Genomic DNA, 20,735 nt, shown 5'->3' on the forward strand with positions numbered 1-20,735 from the left:
CATGGCAAACAACATTGTTGGAAGTTGAATGAATGTCTGCTGTAAACATAAATAAAAGTTGAAGGCCATTTGGCCCCACATGCCTGCTCCACCATCCATAGGATCACAGCTGACCTTTTACTTCAGTGCCTGTAGATGGTGCTGTTGATATCATAGCAAGACTGGTACCTGTAGATTTACCAAAATTGGCACCCAAGAATTTAGCAACATTGCTTCATTTGTTTTGTTCATCCTGGTTAAATTACCCATTTTGATATCTGGAGCAATAATCCAGAGACACGTTAGAATCCCACCACTGCATAGAAGAATTTAAATTTAGTTCATGCGGCACGGTAGAGTAGCATTAGCGTAACGCTACTGCAGCGCCAGCAACCTGGGTTCATTTCCTGCCACAGTCTGTAAGGAGTTTGTATGTTCTCCCCATGTGTCTGCGTGGGTTTCTTCCAGGTGCTCCGGTTTCCTCCCACATTCCAAAGACGTACGGGTTAGGAGCTGTGGGCATGCTATGTTGGCACTGGAAGAGTGGCAAGACTTGCAGGCTGCCCCCAGCACATTCTAACTATCGCAAAAAAGCACTTCACTGTGTTTCGTTATACATGTGACTAATAAATATATATTATCTTAATCTGGAATTTAACAAAAACCTTACAAATCTATGGGATTGTCATAAAAAACTCGAAGTTGCTAATTCCCTTTGGGGAAGGCAATCAGTTTTTCTTATATAATCTGGCAAATGGTCCAGAAAGTCATTTTGCTGTATCAAAACCACTATGTTAAAACAGAATAAAATACTAGACAGACCTTCTACTGTAAACCTACACACTAGATTCAGACACAACAAAGTCATGCATAACTCAGGCAACCTTCATAAGCTTCTTCATGAACATCTGAGGATTGCAAGTTCCTGTGAAACCACAGAATATCCTGACTTGGAAACAGATTGACTTTCCTTCATTTGGTCTAAACCCTGGAACAGTTTACCCAACAGCCTTATAGAATCACCTTAACCAGAAAATCTGTAGCAGTTCAACACACCAACTTGCCACCACCTGATCAAGGGCAGTTATGGATGGGGAATAAATCCTGGCCCTGTCAATGATATTCATGCCTAATGATTAAGTTAAAAGCATATATTTTAGTATTATTGACACCTATATTTTATGAAGTATTTCGTTTTAAGAAAATATCACTCTTTGGTTATCTTGGTTGAAGCCTTGTTGGTGACCAATCACAAATTCTGGTTTGGCATTCAAATTACTCAGTTGATTGTGCTATATATGTAAAAAAACAAACTGTTAGAAAAGATTCATAATAGTTCAACTATATTTTTCTGAAATACAAATAGGCATTTGTGCTGGTACAGAAGGCAAAGTCAAGATTGTACTTTTGCCAGCAGCAACTCAAACTCTAAAAAGTTAACTAATCTTAGATATCATAGAGTCATAGAGCACTACAGCACAGAAACAGGCCCTTCGGTCCATCTAGTCCAGGCCAGCCTGGTTTCCTGCCCAGTCCCATCCATGCAACAATCCAAACCTCTCTTAAATGTTACAATTGAACCCGCATCTACTACTTCTGCTGGCAGCTCATTCCAACTCACACCACCCTCTGAGTGAAGTAGTTTCCCCTCAGATTCCCCCTAAATATTTCACCTTTCACTCTAAACCTATGACCTCTAGTTCTAGTCTCACCCAACCTGAGGGGAAAAAGCCTGCATGCATTCACCCGATCCATATCCCTCAATTTTGTATATTTATATAAGATCTCCCCTCATTTACTGCACTCCAGGGAGTAAGGTCCTCACATATTCAACCAATCCCTGTAACTCCGATCTTCACGTCCCGGCAACATCCACGTAAATTTTTCTGCACACTTTCATGCTTATTAATATCTTTCCTATAGGTAGGTGACCAGAACTGCACATAATACTCTAAGCTTGGCTTCACCAACATCTTATACAACTTTAACATAACATCCCAACTCCTGTACTCAATGCCCTGATTTATTAAGGCCAATGTGCCAAAAGCTCTCTTTATGACCCTATCTACCTATGATGCCACTTTCAAGTAATTATGGATCCGCATCCTCTGGTCCCTTTGTCCCACTGCACACCTCAATGCCCTACCATTCACTGTGCAAGTCTTACCCTGGTTTGTCATCCCAAAGTGCACCACCTCACACTTGTCTGCATTAAATTCCATCTGCCATTTTTCAGCTCATTTTCCCAGCTGGTCCAGATCAGTTTGTAAGCTTTGATAGCCTTCCACGCTGTCCACTACATCCTCAATCTTGGTGTCATCTGCAAATTTGCTGATCCAATTTAGCACATTATCATCTAAATCATTAATATAGAAACAGAGAAATATAGAAAATCTACAGCACAATTCAGGCCCTTTGGCCCACAAAGCTGTGGCGAACATGTCCCTATCTTAGAAATTACTAGGCTTACCCATAGCCCTCTATTTTTCTAAGCTCCATGTACCTATCCAAAAGTCTCTTAAAAGACCCTATCGTATCTGCTTCCATCACCGTTGCCGGCAGCCCATTCCACGCACTATGATGATAAACAACAACAGGCCCAGCACCGATCTCTGCCCCACACGATTAGTCACAGGCCTCCAATCAGAGAGACAACCATCTACTACCACTCCCTGGCTTCTCCTGCTAAGCCAACATTGAATCCGACTGACTACTTCATCCTGAATGCCAAGCAACTTAACCTGACCAGCCTCCCATGCGGGACTTTGTCAAAGCCCTTGCTAAAGTCCATGTTGACAACGTTCACCGCCTTCCCCTGATCAAACTTCTGTTACCTCCTCGAAAAACTCTGTAAGATTGGTTAGACATGACCTGCCACACACAAAACCATGTTGACTATCCCTAATTAGGCTCTGTCTATCCAAATACATATCTATCCTGTCCCTCAGACTACCTGCCGATAATTTACCCACAGCTGACGTCAGGCTCACCGGCCTAAAATTTCCCAACTTATTCTTTGAGCCTTTCTTAAACAATGGAACATAGAGTCATACAGCACGAAAACAGACCCTTCAGCCCAACCGAGATGCTGACCAAGATGTCCATCTAAGCTAGCTCCATTTGCCCACTTTTGGCCCGTATCACTCTAAACCTTTCCAATCCATTTACCTATCCAAGTGCCTGTTAAAGATTGTTAATTAAAATATCAGAATAAATTTGTAATTCTGATCTTAAACACTGCAGACTAAATAGCAATAGATAGACATAAGCACTACTGAAGGGCACAGCAAGTATGAGGAATAGACGCAAACAGTTCGAATAAAATAAAAATTGTTTTAATTCTAAAAATTGTTATAGAATATTTGTAAGTAATAAGATGAGATAAGCATTGGATTGTTTTTTGATCTTACCTGAGTTGTAGCAGTGGTTTGAATCTTCTTAATTTCCTTTCCTGCTTCTTTTCCATCATCTGATCTGTCAGTATCAGATATTGTGCTGGAAGCATCTAAATTACCAGACTTTTTCAAAGACAGTTCTGAATCAATTGGCGTACCAATCATTTCAGCATATACTTTCGGAACGATTCCTTCTGATTCAGTCAGGATACACATTTCTTCCAAATTGGTTGAGATCTTAAAATTCTTATCTTCAGTTATAGGTTTTGGGCTAGTATTGTCTGAATTACTAGTCATATGAGCCAACAGCCCCAGGTCATCGCTAGCACTGGTATGTACTTGGTTCTCTGATACATTTGAAATAGAAAGATTGTCAGCAGAGGGCAACTCAGCCAATAGCTTTTCTTGATGGTTTGTTGCTTTATCAAAACTAAATGAGGTACAATTAACAGGTTCATCATCTTTTTCATCTACTAAAGATATCAAAGGACCACTGTCTCTTTGTTCCCTTTGTTGTGTCATGGAGCTATTATTAATATTGCTCTGAAGTTTTTCAACAGCAGAGGTATACACGTTGTCCAACAGTGATTCCACTTCTACCAGATTACAATTCTCTGCAGCTACTAGTGTCTCAGGTGACAGATCCAGATCATCAAGCTTTACTTCAGTGGCATCTACCTTTTCAGCTTTGATATCCACCAAGAGATCATGAACCTCCACGTGCACTCCAGTTGTTGATCTGTCTGAACTATCTGCTCCATTAGCAGATACTCTTGCTTCAACCAAGAGATTTTTAGAATCCGTGTTGACAGGGTAGTCTGTTTCACTCTCTGGGCTCTGAATCTGGCAAACATCTTCAATTTCTCTGATCTCTATACCTCCTTTAGATCCAACTGCTTGAGATGAAAGGCCAGAGATTGTACTGACACTTCCTTTTTTCCCTTTTTTGATATTTTCTTCTTCTTGTCTTTGATATTCTTCATACATCTTGGCCAAATATTCTTTGTGAGCTTCATAAGTGACCTTTGGAAAAAGGTAAGTCAATTATAATCAATAGTAGTCAAGAGATATCTAAAGAGTAGTTAAGAGATTGTTCACTGGATGGGCAAGGACATATCAGATGGAAATAAAATGAAAAACATGAGGTCATTGACATTTGTACAAAAATCAGAAAGGCAGAGTATTTTTATAAGGTGAGAGCAAAGAAGCTGGTGTTCTTGTAAACGAACCACTGAAAGTTAACATGCCAGTAGGGTAAGCAATTAGGATGGCAATGGTTTATTGGACTTTATTGAAAGAGCATACAAGAGGAAGTGGACACTCCAATAATTTTTAGCTCTGGTAAAACCACATCTGAATATACTGTACAGGTCAGGTTTCCCTGTCTATGGAAATATATGCCTGTGTTAGAGGGAATACAGTGATCTTACTGAACTGAGCAGGCATGAGGAACTAAATGGCTTATTCCTGATAATGATTTATGGGCGGCATGGTAGCATAGTGGTTAGTGTGACGCTCTTTCCAGCGACCAGAGAGCGGAGAGTGCCGGAAATTAACGAGGAGCTTTTTTTTTTCTTTCTAGCGTTCGGGATAGCGGCGAGTGACTGCGCAGGCGCGTGACGTCAATCGGCAGCGCGCGGGAGATTTAAAAGTCAGAGGGTTACCTTCAGTTTTTCTTTCCAGCAACCAGAGAGTGCCGGAAATTAACGAGGAGCGATTTTTTTTCTTTCTAGCGTTTGGGATAGTGGCGAGTGACTGCGCAGGCGCGTGACGTCACTCGGCAGCGCGCGGGCGATTTAAATAGCAGACCAACATATCTAGCGGGCAGCGTCGGAGCGGGCAGCTGAGTGACAGGGAGCAGAGTGGGTTAGGCTTTGGCTCAACGGGCTTCGGCGAGAGCGGGAAAGAGGCGAGACTAATAGAGAGGGGGTAAGTTATTAGTTTATTCGTTGAACTCAGTGGTATTCAGCAAGATGCATCTGAGGTTGGTCTTATGTTTGGAGTGTCAGATGTGGGGACCCTGGGAGACTACCAGACTCCCCGATAACTACATCTGCGCAAAGTGCACCGAGATGCGGCTCCTCAAGGAACGGATTGAGAGTCTGGAGCTGCAGCTCGATGACCTTCGGTTGGTTAGGGAGAGCGAGCAGGAAATAGATAGGAGTTATAAAGAGTTTGTAGACAGCACCTCTGTGGCGGTCCCCCTCAAAAACCGATATCTCATTTTAGATTCGGTTGGAGAGGATGACCTGATAGAGGAAGACCTCAGCAACTGGGACCTTGGCACCGTGCCTGGTACTGTGGTCCAGCGGAGGAAGCGAAATGCAGTGGTTATTGGGGATTCTATAGTAAGGGGTATGGATAGCAGATTCTGCGATAGCGACAATGAGTCTCGGATGGTGTGTTGCCTCCCTGGTGCCAGGGTACGGGATATCACGGACCGGGTCCAGAATATTCTGAGGGGAGAGGGTGAGCAGCCAGAAGTCTTGGTACATGTAGGTACCAATGACATAGGTAGAAAAAGAGAAGAGGTCCTGAAGGAGGAATACAAGGCATTGGGGAGAAGGTTGAGAAGTAGGACCTCAAGGGTAGTAATCTCAGGATTACTACCTGTGCCACATGTCAATGATAGGAAGAATAGAAAGCTCTGGCAGATGAATGCGTGGCTGAGTGACTGGTGCAGGGGGCAGGGCTTCAGATTTTTGGATAATTGGGACCTTTTTTGGGGGAGGCGTGACCTATTCGCTAAGGATGGGTTGCACCTAAACTCCAGAGGTTCCAATATCTTGGCGGGAATGTTTGATTTAGTTGTAGGGGAGGGTTTAAACTGATCTGGCAGGGGGATGGAAACCAGGATGTTAGGTTACAAGATGCTAAGGTAAAGGAGGGAGTTTATAGAAACAAGTCCAATGAGGATGGCAAGGAGGACAGGCAAGTGAGAAGTCAGGATAATTTGCTGAATAATAGAAGTACAACAAGTCAGGATGTTAGGATACAGAATGTTAGGATAGGGGATGAGGTATATAGGAACATGTCTAAGGTAGTATGTAGTGAAGATGGTAAGAAGAATAGACAGGTGGAAAGCCAGGATAATCTGCTGAACAATAGAAGTACAACAAAATTAATAGCAGATACCGGACTAAACGTACTGTATTTAAATGCACGTAGCATTAGGAATAAGGTAGATGACCTAGTGGCACAACTACAGGTTAATAAATACAACATTGTGGCAATCACCGAGTCATGGCTTTATGACGAATGTGATTGGGAACTGAATGTCCAGGGGTACACAGTGTATAGGAAGGATAGGCGGGTAGGCAGAGGGGGAGGTGTGGCCATGATGGTTAGTAGTGATATAAAATCGATAGAAAGGAAGGATATTGGGTCAGAGGAGGTGGAATCCTTGTGGGTGGAGCTAAGGAATAGCAAGGGTAAAAGGACAATGGTAGCAGTCATATATAGGCCCCCTAATAGCAGTCAGCAAGTGGACGATAAGTTGCAGTTTGAGATAGAAAAAGCATGCCAGAGTGACAATGTGAAGATAATTATGGGGGATTTTAACATGAAGGTGGACTGGGAAATCCAGAATGGCAGTAGTACTCAGGAGAGGGAGTTTGTGGAATGTCTAAGGGACGTTTTTCTAGAGCAACTTGTTGAAGAGCCCACCAGGGGATCGGCTGTTTTGGATTGGGTGCTGTGTAATGAACCGGAGGTGATTAGGGAACTAAAGGTAAAGGAAGCACTGGGAACCAGTGATCACAATATGATTGAGTTCAGTTTCAAGTTTGAGAAGGAGAAACTGGTAACTGGTGTATCGATATTTCAGTGGAACAAAGGAAATTACAATGGTATGAGAGAGGAGTTGGCCCAAATTGATTGGAAGAGTAAGCTGGCTGGAGGGACGGCAGAGGAGAAATGGAAGGAATTTCTACAGGAAATAAGGAAATTGCAGGATAGATATATTCCAAGAAAAAAGGTTTTTAATGGAAAAAAGGCACAAATGTGGATAACGAGAGAGGTGAAGGCTAAAATAAAAGCAAAAGGGGCGGCGTACAAAGAAGCAAAAATTAGTGGCAAAACAGAGGACTGGGAAGCTTTTAAAAACCTGCAGAGAGAAACTAAGAAGGTCATTAGGAAAGAAAAGAGGAATTATAAAGGAAGTTGGCGGATAACATTCGAAAGGATACTAAGAGTTTTTTTAAATACATAAGGTGTAAAAGAGAGACACTGGTTGATATAGGACCAATTGATAACGGTGCAGGAGCTATTATAATGGATGATAGAGAGATGGCAGAGGAATTGAATGAATATTTTGCATCGGTCTTCACCGTGGAGGACATCAGCAATGTGCCGGTTAGTCAGGAGTCTCACGAAATGGAATTGAGTTCAGTTAAGATTACTAGGGAGAAGGTGCTAGGAAAACTAAATGGACTAAAGACTGATAAGTCTCCCGGACCGGATGAGGTGCATCCCCGGGTTCTGAAGGAGGTGGCTTTAGAGATAGCGGAGGCATTGGCGATTATTTTCCAGAAATCGATAGATTCAGGCGTGGTTCCGGAGGACTGGAGGGTCGCAAATGTAGTTCCGTTGTATAAGAAAGGAGGGAGGCAGCATAAAGGAAATTACAGACCTATTAGTCTGACGTCAGTGGTGGGAAAGTTATTGGAATCTATCCTCAAAGACGGGGTTACGGAATACCTAGAGGCGCAGGGCAGGATAGGTCCTAGCCAACATGGTTTTGTGAAGGGAAGATCCTGCCTGACCAACCTATTGGAGTTTTTTGAAGAAATCACAGGCAAAGTGGATAAGGGAGAGGCGGTAGATGTTGTGTATTTAGACTTTCAAAAGGCCTTTGATAAGGTGCCTCACAAGAGACTGATTAATAAGATGAGAGGTCATGGAATTACGGGTAGGATAACAGAATGGGTGGAGCATTGGCTGGTTGACAGGAAGCAAAGAGTGTAAATAAAAGGATCTCATTCTGGTTGGTTACCGGTTACTAGTGGTGTGCCGCAGGGGTCGGTGTTGGGACCGCTCCTTTTTACCTTGTACATTAACGATTTGGATGATGAAATAAATAGTTTCGTGGCTAAGTTTGCGGATGACACCAAGATAGGGGGAGGAGTAGGGAGTATTGAAGAGATAGGAAGGTTGCAGAGGGACCTAGACAGTTTAGGAGAATAGGCAAGGAAGTGGCAGATGAGATTCAATGTAGGGAAATGTGCAGTTGTACACTTTGGAAGCAGAAATAAGCGGGCAGATTATTATCTAGGAGGAGAGAAAATCCAAAGCACGGAAGTACAAAGGGACTTGGGGGTACTCGTGCAGAATACCTTAAAGGTTAACCACCAGGTCGGATCGGTGGTAAAGAAAGCGAATGCTATGTTGGCATTCATTTCGAGAGGTATAGTGTATAAAAGTAAGGAAGTGTTAATGAGGCTCTACGGGGCACTAGTGAGGCCTCATTTGGAATATTGTGCGCCGTTTTGGGCGCCACATCTTAGGAAGGATGTGTTGACGTTGGAGAGGGTTCAGAGGAGATTTACGAGGATGATTCCATAAATGAAAGGGCTTAAGTATGAGGAGCGTTTGTCGGCTCTTGGACTGTACTCGCTGGAGTACAGAAGAATGAGAGGGGACCTCATAGCCACATTTAAAATATTGATAGGAAAGGACAGAGTAAATGTGGCTAGGCTGTTTCCCTTGGTGGGTGAGTCCAGGACCAGAGGGCACAATCTTAGAATTAGAGGGTACAGTTTCAAAACAGAGATGAGGAAAAATTTCTTTAGCCAGAGGGTGGTGAATTTGTGGAACTTCTTGCCACGTACAGCAGTGGAAGCCAGATCAGTGGGGGTGTTCAAGGAGATAGATAGATAGATATCTAAATAGTCAGGATATCAAGGGATATGGGAATAAGGCCGGTAATTGGGATTAGAATAGGTTTTTTTTTCTTCTTCTTCTTCTTCCCCCATTCCCTATTTCTCATTTCTATTTCCCTTTCCTTGGAGGAGACTCGATGGGCCGAATGGCCTGCTTCTGCTCCCTTGTCTTGTGATCTTGTGATTACAGCACCAGCGATTGGGGTTTGATTCCCGTCGCTGTCTGTAAGGAGTTTGTACGTTCTCCCGTGTCTGCGTGGGTTTCCTCCGGGTGCTCCGGTTTCCTCCCACATTCCAAAGACGTACGGGTAGGTTAATATGGGTTTAAAATGGGCAGCGTGGACTCGTTGGGCCGGAAGGGCCTGTTACCACGCTGTAAATAAAATTTAATTTCATTTAAATTTAATTTTATGTTCTTCCGTAAAAATTAACTACACGTCATCAATTGCTGTGTCAAATTATAAATCACTAAGATGTACCACAACTGATACAAAACTAAATATTCATACACACTGGATTTCTTATGCAAGGTAATTAATATGATAAGTCTGATTTCAAAATATTTTCTTCTGAATTAACCGCACGGTAGCATAGCGGTTAGCGCGACGCTATTACAGTGCCAGCAATCGGGGATCGATTCCCCACACTGTCTGTAAGGAGTTTGTATGTTCTCCCGTGTCTGTGTGGGTTTCCTCCGGGTGCTCCGGTTTCCTCCCACATTACAAAGACATACGGGTAGGTTAATTTGGGTTTAAAATGGGCGGCGCAGACTCGTTGGGCAGGAAGGCCTGTTATCATGCTGTAAATAAACTTAAAAAAAAATTTAATAGCATAGCTTAAAGTACAATGGTGCAGTAAACCTCTAATTAGTTAGAACAGTAGCAACTGTCATCAGTATCTACAAGAAATCTTGTTCATGTGTACAACATTCCATAGTACATTGAAACTTTCCTGAAGGTGAAGCATTACTTAAAATCAGTTTCTGTAACTGCAGAATAGTTTCAAAGCCCCGATTTCTGATAATTAAGAGACAATAATAAAATAAGCTTACAGAAAAGATTACACTTGTTTCTCACACAGAAAGAGCAAGTTACATTATTAGCAGCTGTTTATAAAATAACATTGAATTTTGCCATTTTAGTAAGTAAAAAAGTTGATTATGGCTGGAACAGGTATTGGTATCTTCCTTCACATCCCACAAATCTTCAAATAAACAGCCACAATCCCTATGCACTGAGATTCCAATTAATGAGCATTCCAGTCCTGATACGATTAACTCATACTGCATTCCTTAATTCGCAATTTGCCATTGTTTGTTGCAGTAAGAGTTTAAAAACTTTCTAAATTCTTGCCTCACCTGCTGTACAATTCTAGAGAAGAATTAGCCACGTATTTACTAATTCCAAGCATGCAGTGGATGTTAAAATTCAATCAATATAGATCTTTATGTAACACCCCATAGATGTTGCATCAATGACATACCATTGCATCTGGACTGATACTGTAGGTGAGGAAAATGTCACTAAAGCATGTCAAAGAGTGAATAAATCATCCTGTATCACATTTGTAACATTTCCAGTATAATTAATGAGTCCCAATCTAATATTGCAGTATTTTTCTCAAGAAAGGTCACGAATCGTAGAATATAGAACAGTACAGCACAAGAACAGGCCCTTCAGCCCACAATATCTGTGCTGACCATGATGCCAAATTAAACTAAATGTATCTGCCCGCACATTATCCATATCCCTCCATTGCCTACATATTCACGTGATGGCCAAATGCCTCTTAAATGCCACTATCGTGTCTGTTTCCACCATCACCCCTGGCAACGTGCTCCAGACACCTACCACTCTCTGTGTAAAAGACTTACACCCCACATATCTCCTTTAAACTTTCCCTCTCTCACCTTAAAGCTATATCCTCTAGTATTTGACATTTCTACCCTGGGAAAAAGACTCTGACGATCTACCCAATACACACGTCTCATAATTTTATAAACGTCTATCAATCTGCCCATTTGATGCCCCAGGGAAAAAAATCCGAATTTATCCAACCTCTCCTTTTAGCTGATACTCTCTAATCCAGGCAGCATCCTGGTAAACCTCTTCTGCACCCTCTCCAAAGCCTCCACATCCTTCCGATAGTGCAGTGACCAGAACGGCACATGATACTCCAAATGCAGCCTAACCAAAGTTTTATACAGCTGCAGCATGACTTCTTGACTGATGTATTCAATGCCCGATCAGTAAAGGCAAGCATGCCATATGATTTCTTTACCACCCTATTTACTTGCCTTGCTACTTTCAGGGAACTATGGACTTAGACACCAAGATCACTCTGTACATCAGTGCTCCTAATGGTCCTGCCATTTACTGTATACTTTCTCCTTACATTTGACCTCCTAAAGTGCAACATCTCACACTTGCCCAAATTAAAGTCCATTTCTCCACCCAAATCTGCAACTGATCTACATTCTGCTGTATCCCTTGACAACTTCACTGTCTACAATTCCACCAATTTTTGTGTCATCCATCAAACTTACTAATCAGCCCATCTACATTTTCTTCCAAGTCAGTTATATATACCACAATGAACAGAGATCCCAGCGATGATCCCTGTGGAGCATCACTAATCATAGAGCCCCAGTCAGAATAATACCCCTTGACCACTACCCTCTGTCTTCAATGGTCAAACCAATTTTGAATCCAATCTACCAAGTCTCCATGGATCTCATGCATTTTAATCTTCTGAATCAGCCTGCTATGAGGCACTTCGTCAAATGCCTTATTGAAGTCCACATAGACAACATCCACTGCCCTACTCTCATCAATCATCTTCGTTATCTCCTCAAAAATCTCAATCAGGTTTGTAAGATATGATCTGGCCCACACAAAACCATACTGACTATCCCTAATAAGCCCATGATTTTCCAAACGTGAATAAATCCTATCCCTAACAAATCCTTTCCAGTGATGTAAGACTCAGTGGCCTATAATTTCCTACATTATCCCAGTTGCGCTCCTTAATCAAAGGAACAACACTGGCTGCTCTCCACTCCTCTGGGACCTCACCTGCAGCTAGAGAGGATGCCAAGATCTTTGTCAAGGCCCCAGCAATCTCGTTTCTTGCCTCTCTCAATAATCTGGGATAGATCCCATCAGGTCCTGGGGACCTATCCACCTTAATGCTCTTCAGTACATCCAACACCACCGCCTTCTTGATATCAACATACTCTAGATTATTAGCATAATGATCTCAAAATCCTCCATGTCCTTCTCCTTGGTGAATATTGATTTGAAGTACTTGTTTAGTACCTCATCTACATCCTCTGGCTCTAGGCATAATTTCCTCCTTTATCCCTGAGTGGTCCTACCGTCTCCCTTGATACCCTCTTGTTTTCAATGTATGTTTAAAATGCCTTTGAATCTTCCTTAATTCTACTCACCAAGGACATTTCATGGCCCTTTTTGGCCCTCCTAATTCCCAGCTTGAGTTCTTTCCTGCTTTCTTTATATTCCTTGAAGTCTGTTCACCCTCCTAAAAACATATGCTTCTTTTTCCTTTTTGACTAAATTTACAGCATCTCTTGTCATCCAAGGTTCTCAAACCTTGTCTTTCTTCCTTACTGGGAATATGCCGGTCTTGAATTCCGATCAGCTGGTCTTTAAACAAATCCCACATGCTAGATGTGGACTTGCCCAATAACAGTTCTCAATATATTGTCCCTAGCTTCTGCTTAATAATGTTGTAAATTGCCTTCCCCCAAATTAGCACTTTCCCCCGAGGTACAACTTATCTTTATTTATAACCATCTTAACATGTGTGATCACTGTTCCCAAAATGCTCTCCCACTGAAACCCCAATCTCAAAGCCAGGCTCGTTTCCCAATACCAGGTCTAGATTTTACAGCTGCAACAAAGAAAAGAAAGAATGGTATAAGTTTTTTGCTTTAATTATTTATGTTTGCAATATTGTGTTTAATTATTTAAAACAATTCTAGGTATTTTTAATTTGTTAATTAAAACAATTTAGTTGCTTTATTTTTAATAATTTTTGAATACTCCTGAATGCCTCTGACATTCAGAAGCATTCCAAAAGCTTCAAAAATTTGACAAATAGGCTGGGGGAAGGGCTTGGCTATTTGGCTATTTATTTTGTGAGGACTTTTGTAAAGGCAGTTTTGTCGGTGGAATTTTCTTCTGACCTGTCCACATGATCAAAGCCCTAGCACCATATAGAGCTTTGGCAATGGGCTCCAGGTTGCTCTCAGCCAACACTTTCAGCCTAACGAATACAAATTAGGTTAAAGTGAAAAAGGTTACTAACAAGAAAGCTGATTCCCATTTTAATGAACACATTAGTCAGGAAATAGCCAAGGTGATGAGAGACAGCTGTTCTACAACTTATAATTTTTAGCTGATGATGATGACAATGAACTGCACTTTATAGAAGAATATAAATATTGTTTTTATTTATTTACAATCACTTAATAATTATTGAAGTAAAATCTACTAGTGAACTAACCCTACCTTGGAATGTGCTATTGAGAGTGTATCGACCCAAACACGCCAACCTCCCCACTCATATTTAATTGCATGGTATAGAAGAATACGGAAAATGTTGTACACCATCTCTGTAATTTTCTGTTCATCTGAGCACTTTGGATTAATATATCCAAGAGAGAACATCCAGTCTTGCCAGACTGAACACTGCAAGAGGCATCTGAAAAAACAAAATGGGCACATATTGAATAAATTACCATCAAAATAAATGGACTAATGTAACATTCCTACAATCATCAACATGTTTAGCTCACACAAGCAATTAAGTTGTCAAATATACTAATTTTACCTATGAGATTTAACATATGTGGTCAGTAAACAAATCTTTCACAGGTACTACCTCAGCTAGGTTTCAGTTTTAATAAACAACTGGAAAAAATTGTCTTGCATAACTTTAACTTAATATTGTTGAACCGTCTGTAAGATTGAAATAATGAACAGAAACATTATAAAGTAACTTACTGTGAAAATATAAATATGGGTATTGATTTTTGTGATTGGCCCTGACCAAGCGATTTATAAAGATTTCTCTAAGACAATATGATAAGATGGCTGAAGTTTGGATTTTTCCAAAATGGAGTGGCCAGAGGTGAAATACATTCAGGAATAAATCAGGAAAAATATAGTTCATAACATATGGTGTGTTCCAGAAAACAGCCACTGTTTTCTGTACAAACAGGAAATATATCATAAATTCTACAATGTGAACTGTTACAAATGTTACGGCAGAAAGGGCATAGTGATCAGGGCTGGAAAAGTGCTGAGAGAAACAACTTGAAAGGCTAAGGGAGCAGGAAATAATGCATGGAAGAACAGAGAAGGAGATTATAGGAGTCTTCGCATTATGGACAAAAATAAGAGGGAATTTTTTTAATACAACAAAATGATTTAAGGTTCAACAATTCACAAGTTCATTCAGAGTTATTTGATTTGGCAGAGAGAAGAAAGGAAGATCCTGGGCTGGACAGGATTCAGTCCAAGATTGTGAAGAATTATTTTACCTCACAGACTAGAATCACAACTTGTAACCAAAATATCATAACATTGGAATCAATGTTTCCTAGAAATTACATTTTGTATGCCCTTCAAAGTTTTATTTCTATTCAGTGTTACTGATATATACAAACACATCATGTTATGATACAAAAACAAACTATTTAACACAAACATTCCATGTTGTTACCTAGTGCCCACAAAAAAATGGTTACATGTGCATGTAGATGACCAAGAAAATGTGAAATCATGTATTGAAATAAAGATGCATTCATAAATCAGAAATTACGTCAGCTTTGTCAACATACCTTCTATTTTCCCGGCTATTACTAAACAGTTTTATCATATCTGATAAAAACAGTCGCCTAACTTCCATCAGTTCATTGCTTGGTGTCGAATTTTTCAACAAAGTAGCGACTACCTTGAGAATCACTAAAAAAAAAGACATCAGAAGTTTGAGATAAAATTGTATATATATCAATAAACAAGAGGTAATTTGCACATCAGTTTGAAATGGGCAAGCTATGGGCAGAATATCTGTGCATAGAAAGAATCAGCATGTCCTATACTATACTAAAGCTGTTGAACCTATTTTAAAATGGATCAGTGAGTCATTGTGAGAAAAGCATTCTTTGGGAAGCTCACTAATAGAGGCAATTATCACTTAAAGACATTCTGCAACACTACTAGAAGTGTGCTACCAATTAACAGGTAACAATACTGCAGAGCAGCAGGAATGGAAGAAGTGACAGAGTTTAGAAATGACACCAGTTTTGCTGCCATGAATTTGCTGCAGCTGAGGAAAACATTTCACAATTTCACTGGGACCTCCAATCCAGGCAACATCCTGGTGAACTTCTTCTGCACCCTCCCCAAAGAATCCACATCCTTCTCAGAGCGTGGTGACCAGAACTGCACAACACACTCCAAATGTGACCTAGCCAAAGTTTTATACAGATGCAACATGACTTCCCAAATTTTATACTTAATGCCCCTTACTGATGAAGGCAAACATGTCGTACACCTTAACCACCCCATCCTCTTGTGTTGCCACTCTCAGGGAGCTATGGACTTGCACTCCAAAATCTCCCTGTACATCCTGCCACTTGTTGTATAATTTTCTCTTGCATGTGACCTCCCAAAATGCAACACCTCACACTTGCCCCGATTAAACTCCACCTGTCATGTCTCGCCCAAATTTCCAATTGATCTATATCCTGTATTCTTTTACAACTTTCCTCACTAACCATAACCCTACAAATTTCCATGTCATCTGCAGCCTTAATAATCAAACTTGCTATAATTTCATCCAAATCATTTATATACAATATATAACAAACAAATGAGTTCCCAACACAGATCCTTGCAGAGCACTACTGATCATAATCATAGGCCTTTCTCAGAAAAACACTCCCATCACTGTTCTCTGTCACCTATGACCACGGCAATTTTGTATCCAACTTAACAACTTACTATGGATTCCATGCGACTTAATCTTCTGGACCAGTCTACCATGAGGCACTTGGTCAACTGCTTTATAAAATCCATGTAGACACATCCGCTGTCCTACCCTCACCAATCATCTTCGTCACTTTCTCAAAAAATTCGATCAAATCTGTGAGACAGGACCTTCCCCACACAAAGCCAAACTGACTATCCCTAGTAAGTCCATGTTTTTCCAAATGCGAGTAAATCTGGTCCCTAAGAATCTTCTCCAATAATTTCCCGACCACTGACGTAAGGCTCCATCAGCCTATAATTTCCTGGATTACCCCTACTGCCCTTCTTAAACAAAGGAACAACACAGGCAATTCTCCCATCTTCTGAAACCTCACCTGTGGCTAAACAGGATACAAAAATCTCTGTCAAGGCCCCAGCAACCTCCTCCCTTACCACCCTCAGCATCCTGGGATAGATTCCATCAGGATCTGGGGACTTATCCATCTTAACATTTCTCCAGACAACCAACACCTCCTCCTTCTTAATATCAACATATCCAAGAGTCTGATCTTACCATCATTCATGTCCTTTTCTTTGATGAATACCAATGTGAAGTACCCATTTTGGACCTTGCCCACTTCCTCTGGCTTCAGGCATAAATTCCCTCCTTTGTTCTTGAGTGGACCTACCCTTTCCCTAGCTACCCTGTTGCTTCTAATATACATATAAAATGCCTTGGGATTCCCTTAATCCTCCTTGCCAAGGACATTTCACGGCCCACTTTAGCCTTCCTAATTCCCTGTTTATGTTCTTTCTCACTTCCTTTATATTCCTCAAGGGCCTTGTCCAATATCTGCTTCCTAAACCTTACATATCCTGTTTTTCTTTTTGAGTATATGTCATCTGAAGTTCCTGAACCTTGCCATCCTTATCTTTCAATCTCACAAGAACATGCCAGCCCTGAACTCTAACCAACTGGCCTTCAAAAGACTCCCATACATCAGATGTGGATTTACTCCCAGACAGCCACTTTCAACCTAATTTCCTCAGTTCCTGCCCAATACAGTTGTAATTAGCCTTCCACCAATTTAGCACTTTCACCCAAGGACCTTATTCATAAATATCTTAAAATTTATGGATTATTAACATTGTTCACAAAATGTTCCCCCACTTATACTTTGGTCACCTGGCCAGGCTCATTTCCAGTAATAAGATCCAATACAGCCCCCTCTCTGGTTGGACCACCTACATATTGTTTCAAGAAATCCTCCTGGATGAACCTAACATATTCTGCCCCATCTACACCTCTTGCATTAAGGGAGTCCCAGTCAATATGGGGGAAGTTAAAATCACTCTCTACAACAACCTTGTTGTTTTCACATCTTTCCATGCTCTGCCTACATGTCTGTTTCTCTATCTCCCACTAGCTATTTGGAGACTTTTAATATAATCCCACCGTAGTGACTGTACCTTTCTTATTCCTGAGGTCTACCCATATGGCATCACTGGATGAGCCCTCAAAGTCGTCCTCTCTGAGAGCAGTTGAAACATTCTCCCTAAGCAGTAGTGAAACTCCCCCACCTCTTATACACCCTCTCTATGACATCTGAAACATCTAAACCCTGGAACATTGAGCTGCAAGTCCTACCCTTCTCTCAATCACGTTTCTGTAATGGCTACAACACCATTGTTCCATGTACCAAGATAGACTCTAAACTCATCTGCTTACATTGAAATAAGTACACTTCAGATTGTCAGTCCCTCCATGTTCATTAACCTGGCCCTGCCTATTCTTCCCATCAGACTTACTTATATAAGAAACGTACAGTCACTATGGTGGGATTATATTAAAAGTCTCCAAATAGCTAGTGGGAGATAGAGAAACAGACATGTTAAGTCACCTCTAACTCTCTCTTCAATTGCTCCCATCTGCTGACCTACTGCTGGCTCCCAACCGCATCACCACCCCATTCCCTTACCACACTAGTTTAAATCTTCCAAGCAGCACTAGCAAACCTCCCTGCAAGGAACCTACCTGCTCCTCCAGTTTAGGTGCAACTCATCCTTCTTATACAGGTCTCACCTGCCCTGAAAGTGAGCCCAATGATTCAGGTATCTGAAGCTCTCTCTCCTACACCGGCTCTTTAGCCACACATTCAACCATACTATCTTCTTATTTCTTGCCTTGCTAGCACTTGGCACAGGGTATAATAACAAGATTACAACCCTAGAGGTTCTGATTTGTCACTTTCTACTAACTCCCTAAATTCCCTTTATAGGACCTCATCCCTCTTCCTGCCGATGCTGTTAGTATCAATATGGATCACGGCCTCTGGCCATTCATCCTCGCCTTTCAGAGACAGCCTTGACCCTGGCACCAAATAGGCAACACACAAGCTGGATTCTCAGTCACGGCCACAGTAAAGTTTCTCTGTGCCCTTGACAATACAGTCCCCTATCACTATCTCTTGCTTACACTTTAACCCTCCCTGCTGTACAACAGAGCCAGTTGTGGTATCACTGATCTAGCTGCTGCCGTTGCGTTCCTGAGAGACCATAGCTCCCCAACAATATCCAAAGCAGTAAACTTTGGAAGGGGAATAGCCAATAGTCTCCTGCACAACCTGCCTGCCCCTCCCAGCAGTCAGCCATGTATCTGACTACACCTTTGGTGTGACCACATCCCTGAAGCTCCTACCTACGTCACTTCCTGCTTCCGGTATGCTCCCCAGTGAGTCTAAATGCCACTCCAACTGATCCATGCAGTCTGAGAGGAACTGCAGCCAGATATACTTCCTACAAACATAGTCGTCAGGGACACTTGACTTCTTCCTGATCTCCCACATCTTGCATGAGGAGATATTACTACCTTAGAAGTTTTCCATTTTAACCAATTTCCTAGCTCCCTTCCAAGTCTCTGTCAATGCTGCTTCACAGCTGGACAAGGGATACCTCCAACAGATTGAAACCACTGATGAAAAGAAATATGCAGACTTACTTGGATTTTGAATTTTTACTGCTGAGTCTGGTTCCAGATGAGGCTTGTGAACAACTTGAGTGCACACTTGTTCTGTTAAAATCTATATAAAAACAAAATTGAAAGATATGGAGCTTACTCCTTCACAGAATTGAGTAAGACTTTATACAATATCCAAGGATCTAACATTTTAGTAAAGGTGTTCTGAAATCTAAGAGAATAATAGTGAGGATATTAGCACTCACCATTATATTCTGAACAAATTTGATAGCAGCACCTTAATCAACCTTAATGTGCAGTTAAGGGTGCTGTCAGAAATAAAAACAGAAAATGCTGGAAATACTCAGCAGGTCAGACCACATGTGTGAGAAGAGCAACAGTTAATGTTTCAGGTCAAAGACCCTTCTTCAAACCCTCTGGAAAGGTCTTCAACCTGAAATGTTAACTTTGTTTCTCTTCCCACAGATGAGGCCTGCCCTACTGAATATTTTCAACATTTTTTATTTTTATTTTAGATTTCCAGCATCTGCAGTTTTTTTTTGATTTTTCACTTACTTGCTGTCAGAAAAACTCTGACCTTCCACAGGGTGTGCTATTGCAAAGTGTATCAGAAGGACCGCAATCAATTAATTGTGGGAAAATGGACTTGCGTATTTGCCCACTTGTTCAGCACTAAAAATGGCCATTTATTTTTTTTAAATATGAACTTAATTAATATAAAGCATCAACACCAACAACCCAATTCAGGAGTATGATAAACAGGAAATTAAAAAAAATTGTGATATCATTTGTTTCCTGTGCCTTATTAGGGGAACTCAAAATGACAAGCCAGAACAAAGAGTGTAACTAAAATTGGCATCTTAAAACTAGTTTATTAGCTAAGCAAAAGTTTAACTAAAATGTGTATATTGTTGATTTGTGAACTTAATTACTAATTAACACAGATAATAGAGTGGGGAATGTACTGTGGTTTTAGCAAGTTGGACGTGATGGAGACCATGAGGTAGAGGAGAAATGGGTTTCACTTCAGGTGCTCTGGCACCAGTATTGGGTAAAGAGGACTAGGACAGGCTTCACTTGAATTGTGCTGAGACCAGTATCTTAACAAATTGAATACCTAAGGCTTCAAACTAAATACCAGGGAGAGGCGAGAGGTAGAAAGAGGGTGGGTTTAGGTGACATAGAAAGTTAAAGAACGTGGCAAACTGTGTAAAGAGAGTGAAAGGAGGGACAAAACATACAAACATAAGCGTACAGCTAGAAATAAGGTCAGAATTGGGAAAAATGGTAAAAGGCATTTTAAAGGTTCTTTATCTGAACACATACAGAATTTGTAATAAGATAAATGATTTGATTGCACAAATAAAAACTAATAGGTATGATCTCATAGGCATTACAGAGACATGGTTGCAAATATACTTGTGACCCTTGCAGACTATTTCAGGGTAGAATGATAAGGAGAAGGAAATGAGATTGCTCTGTTAATAAAGCACAAGATCAGTACAGT

At 41.0% G+C, this 20,735-nt stretch overlaps 1 protein-coding gene across 1 annotated transcript in view; it reads right to left on the reverse strand.

Annotated features, from left to right (window-relative positions):
* Window positions 1-20,735, reverse strand: part of nbeaa (neurobeachin a) — a 560,854-nt gene that overhangs the window by 406,262 nt on the left and 133,857 nt on the right. The window contains exons 19-22 of the mRNA XM_052025565.1: window positions 19,250-19,331; window positions 15,120-15,243; window positions 13,786-13,978; window positions 3,390-4,397 (exon numbers count right to left, since the gene is read on the reverse strand). Of these exons, the coding sequence (XP_051881525.1) occupies window positions 3,390-4,397; window positions 13,786-13,978; window positions 15,120-15,243; window positions 19,250-19,331 (1,407 nt within the window). The remainder of the gene's footprint in view (window positions 1-3,389; window positions 4,398-13,785; window positions 13,979-15,119; window positions 15,244-19,249; window positions 19,332-20,735) is intronic.

The sequence above is a fragment of the Pristis pectinata genome, chromosome 11, assembly GCF_009764475.1.
Source record: "Pristis pectinata isolate sPriPec2 chromosome 11, sPriPec2.1.pri, whole genome shotgun sequence".
Classification (NCBI taxonomy): Eukaryota; Metazoa; Chordata; class Chondrichthyes; order Rhinopristiformes; family Pristidae; genus Pristis; species Pristis pectinata.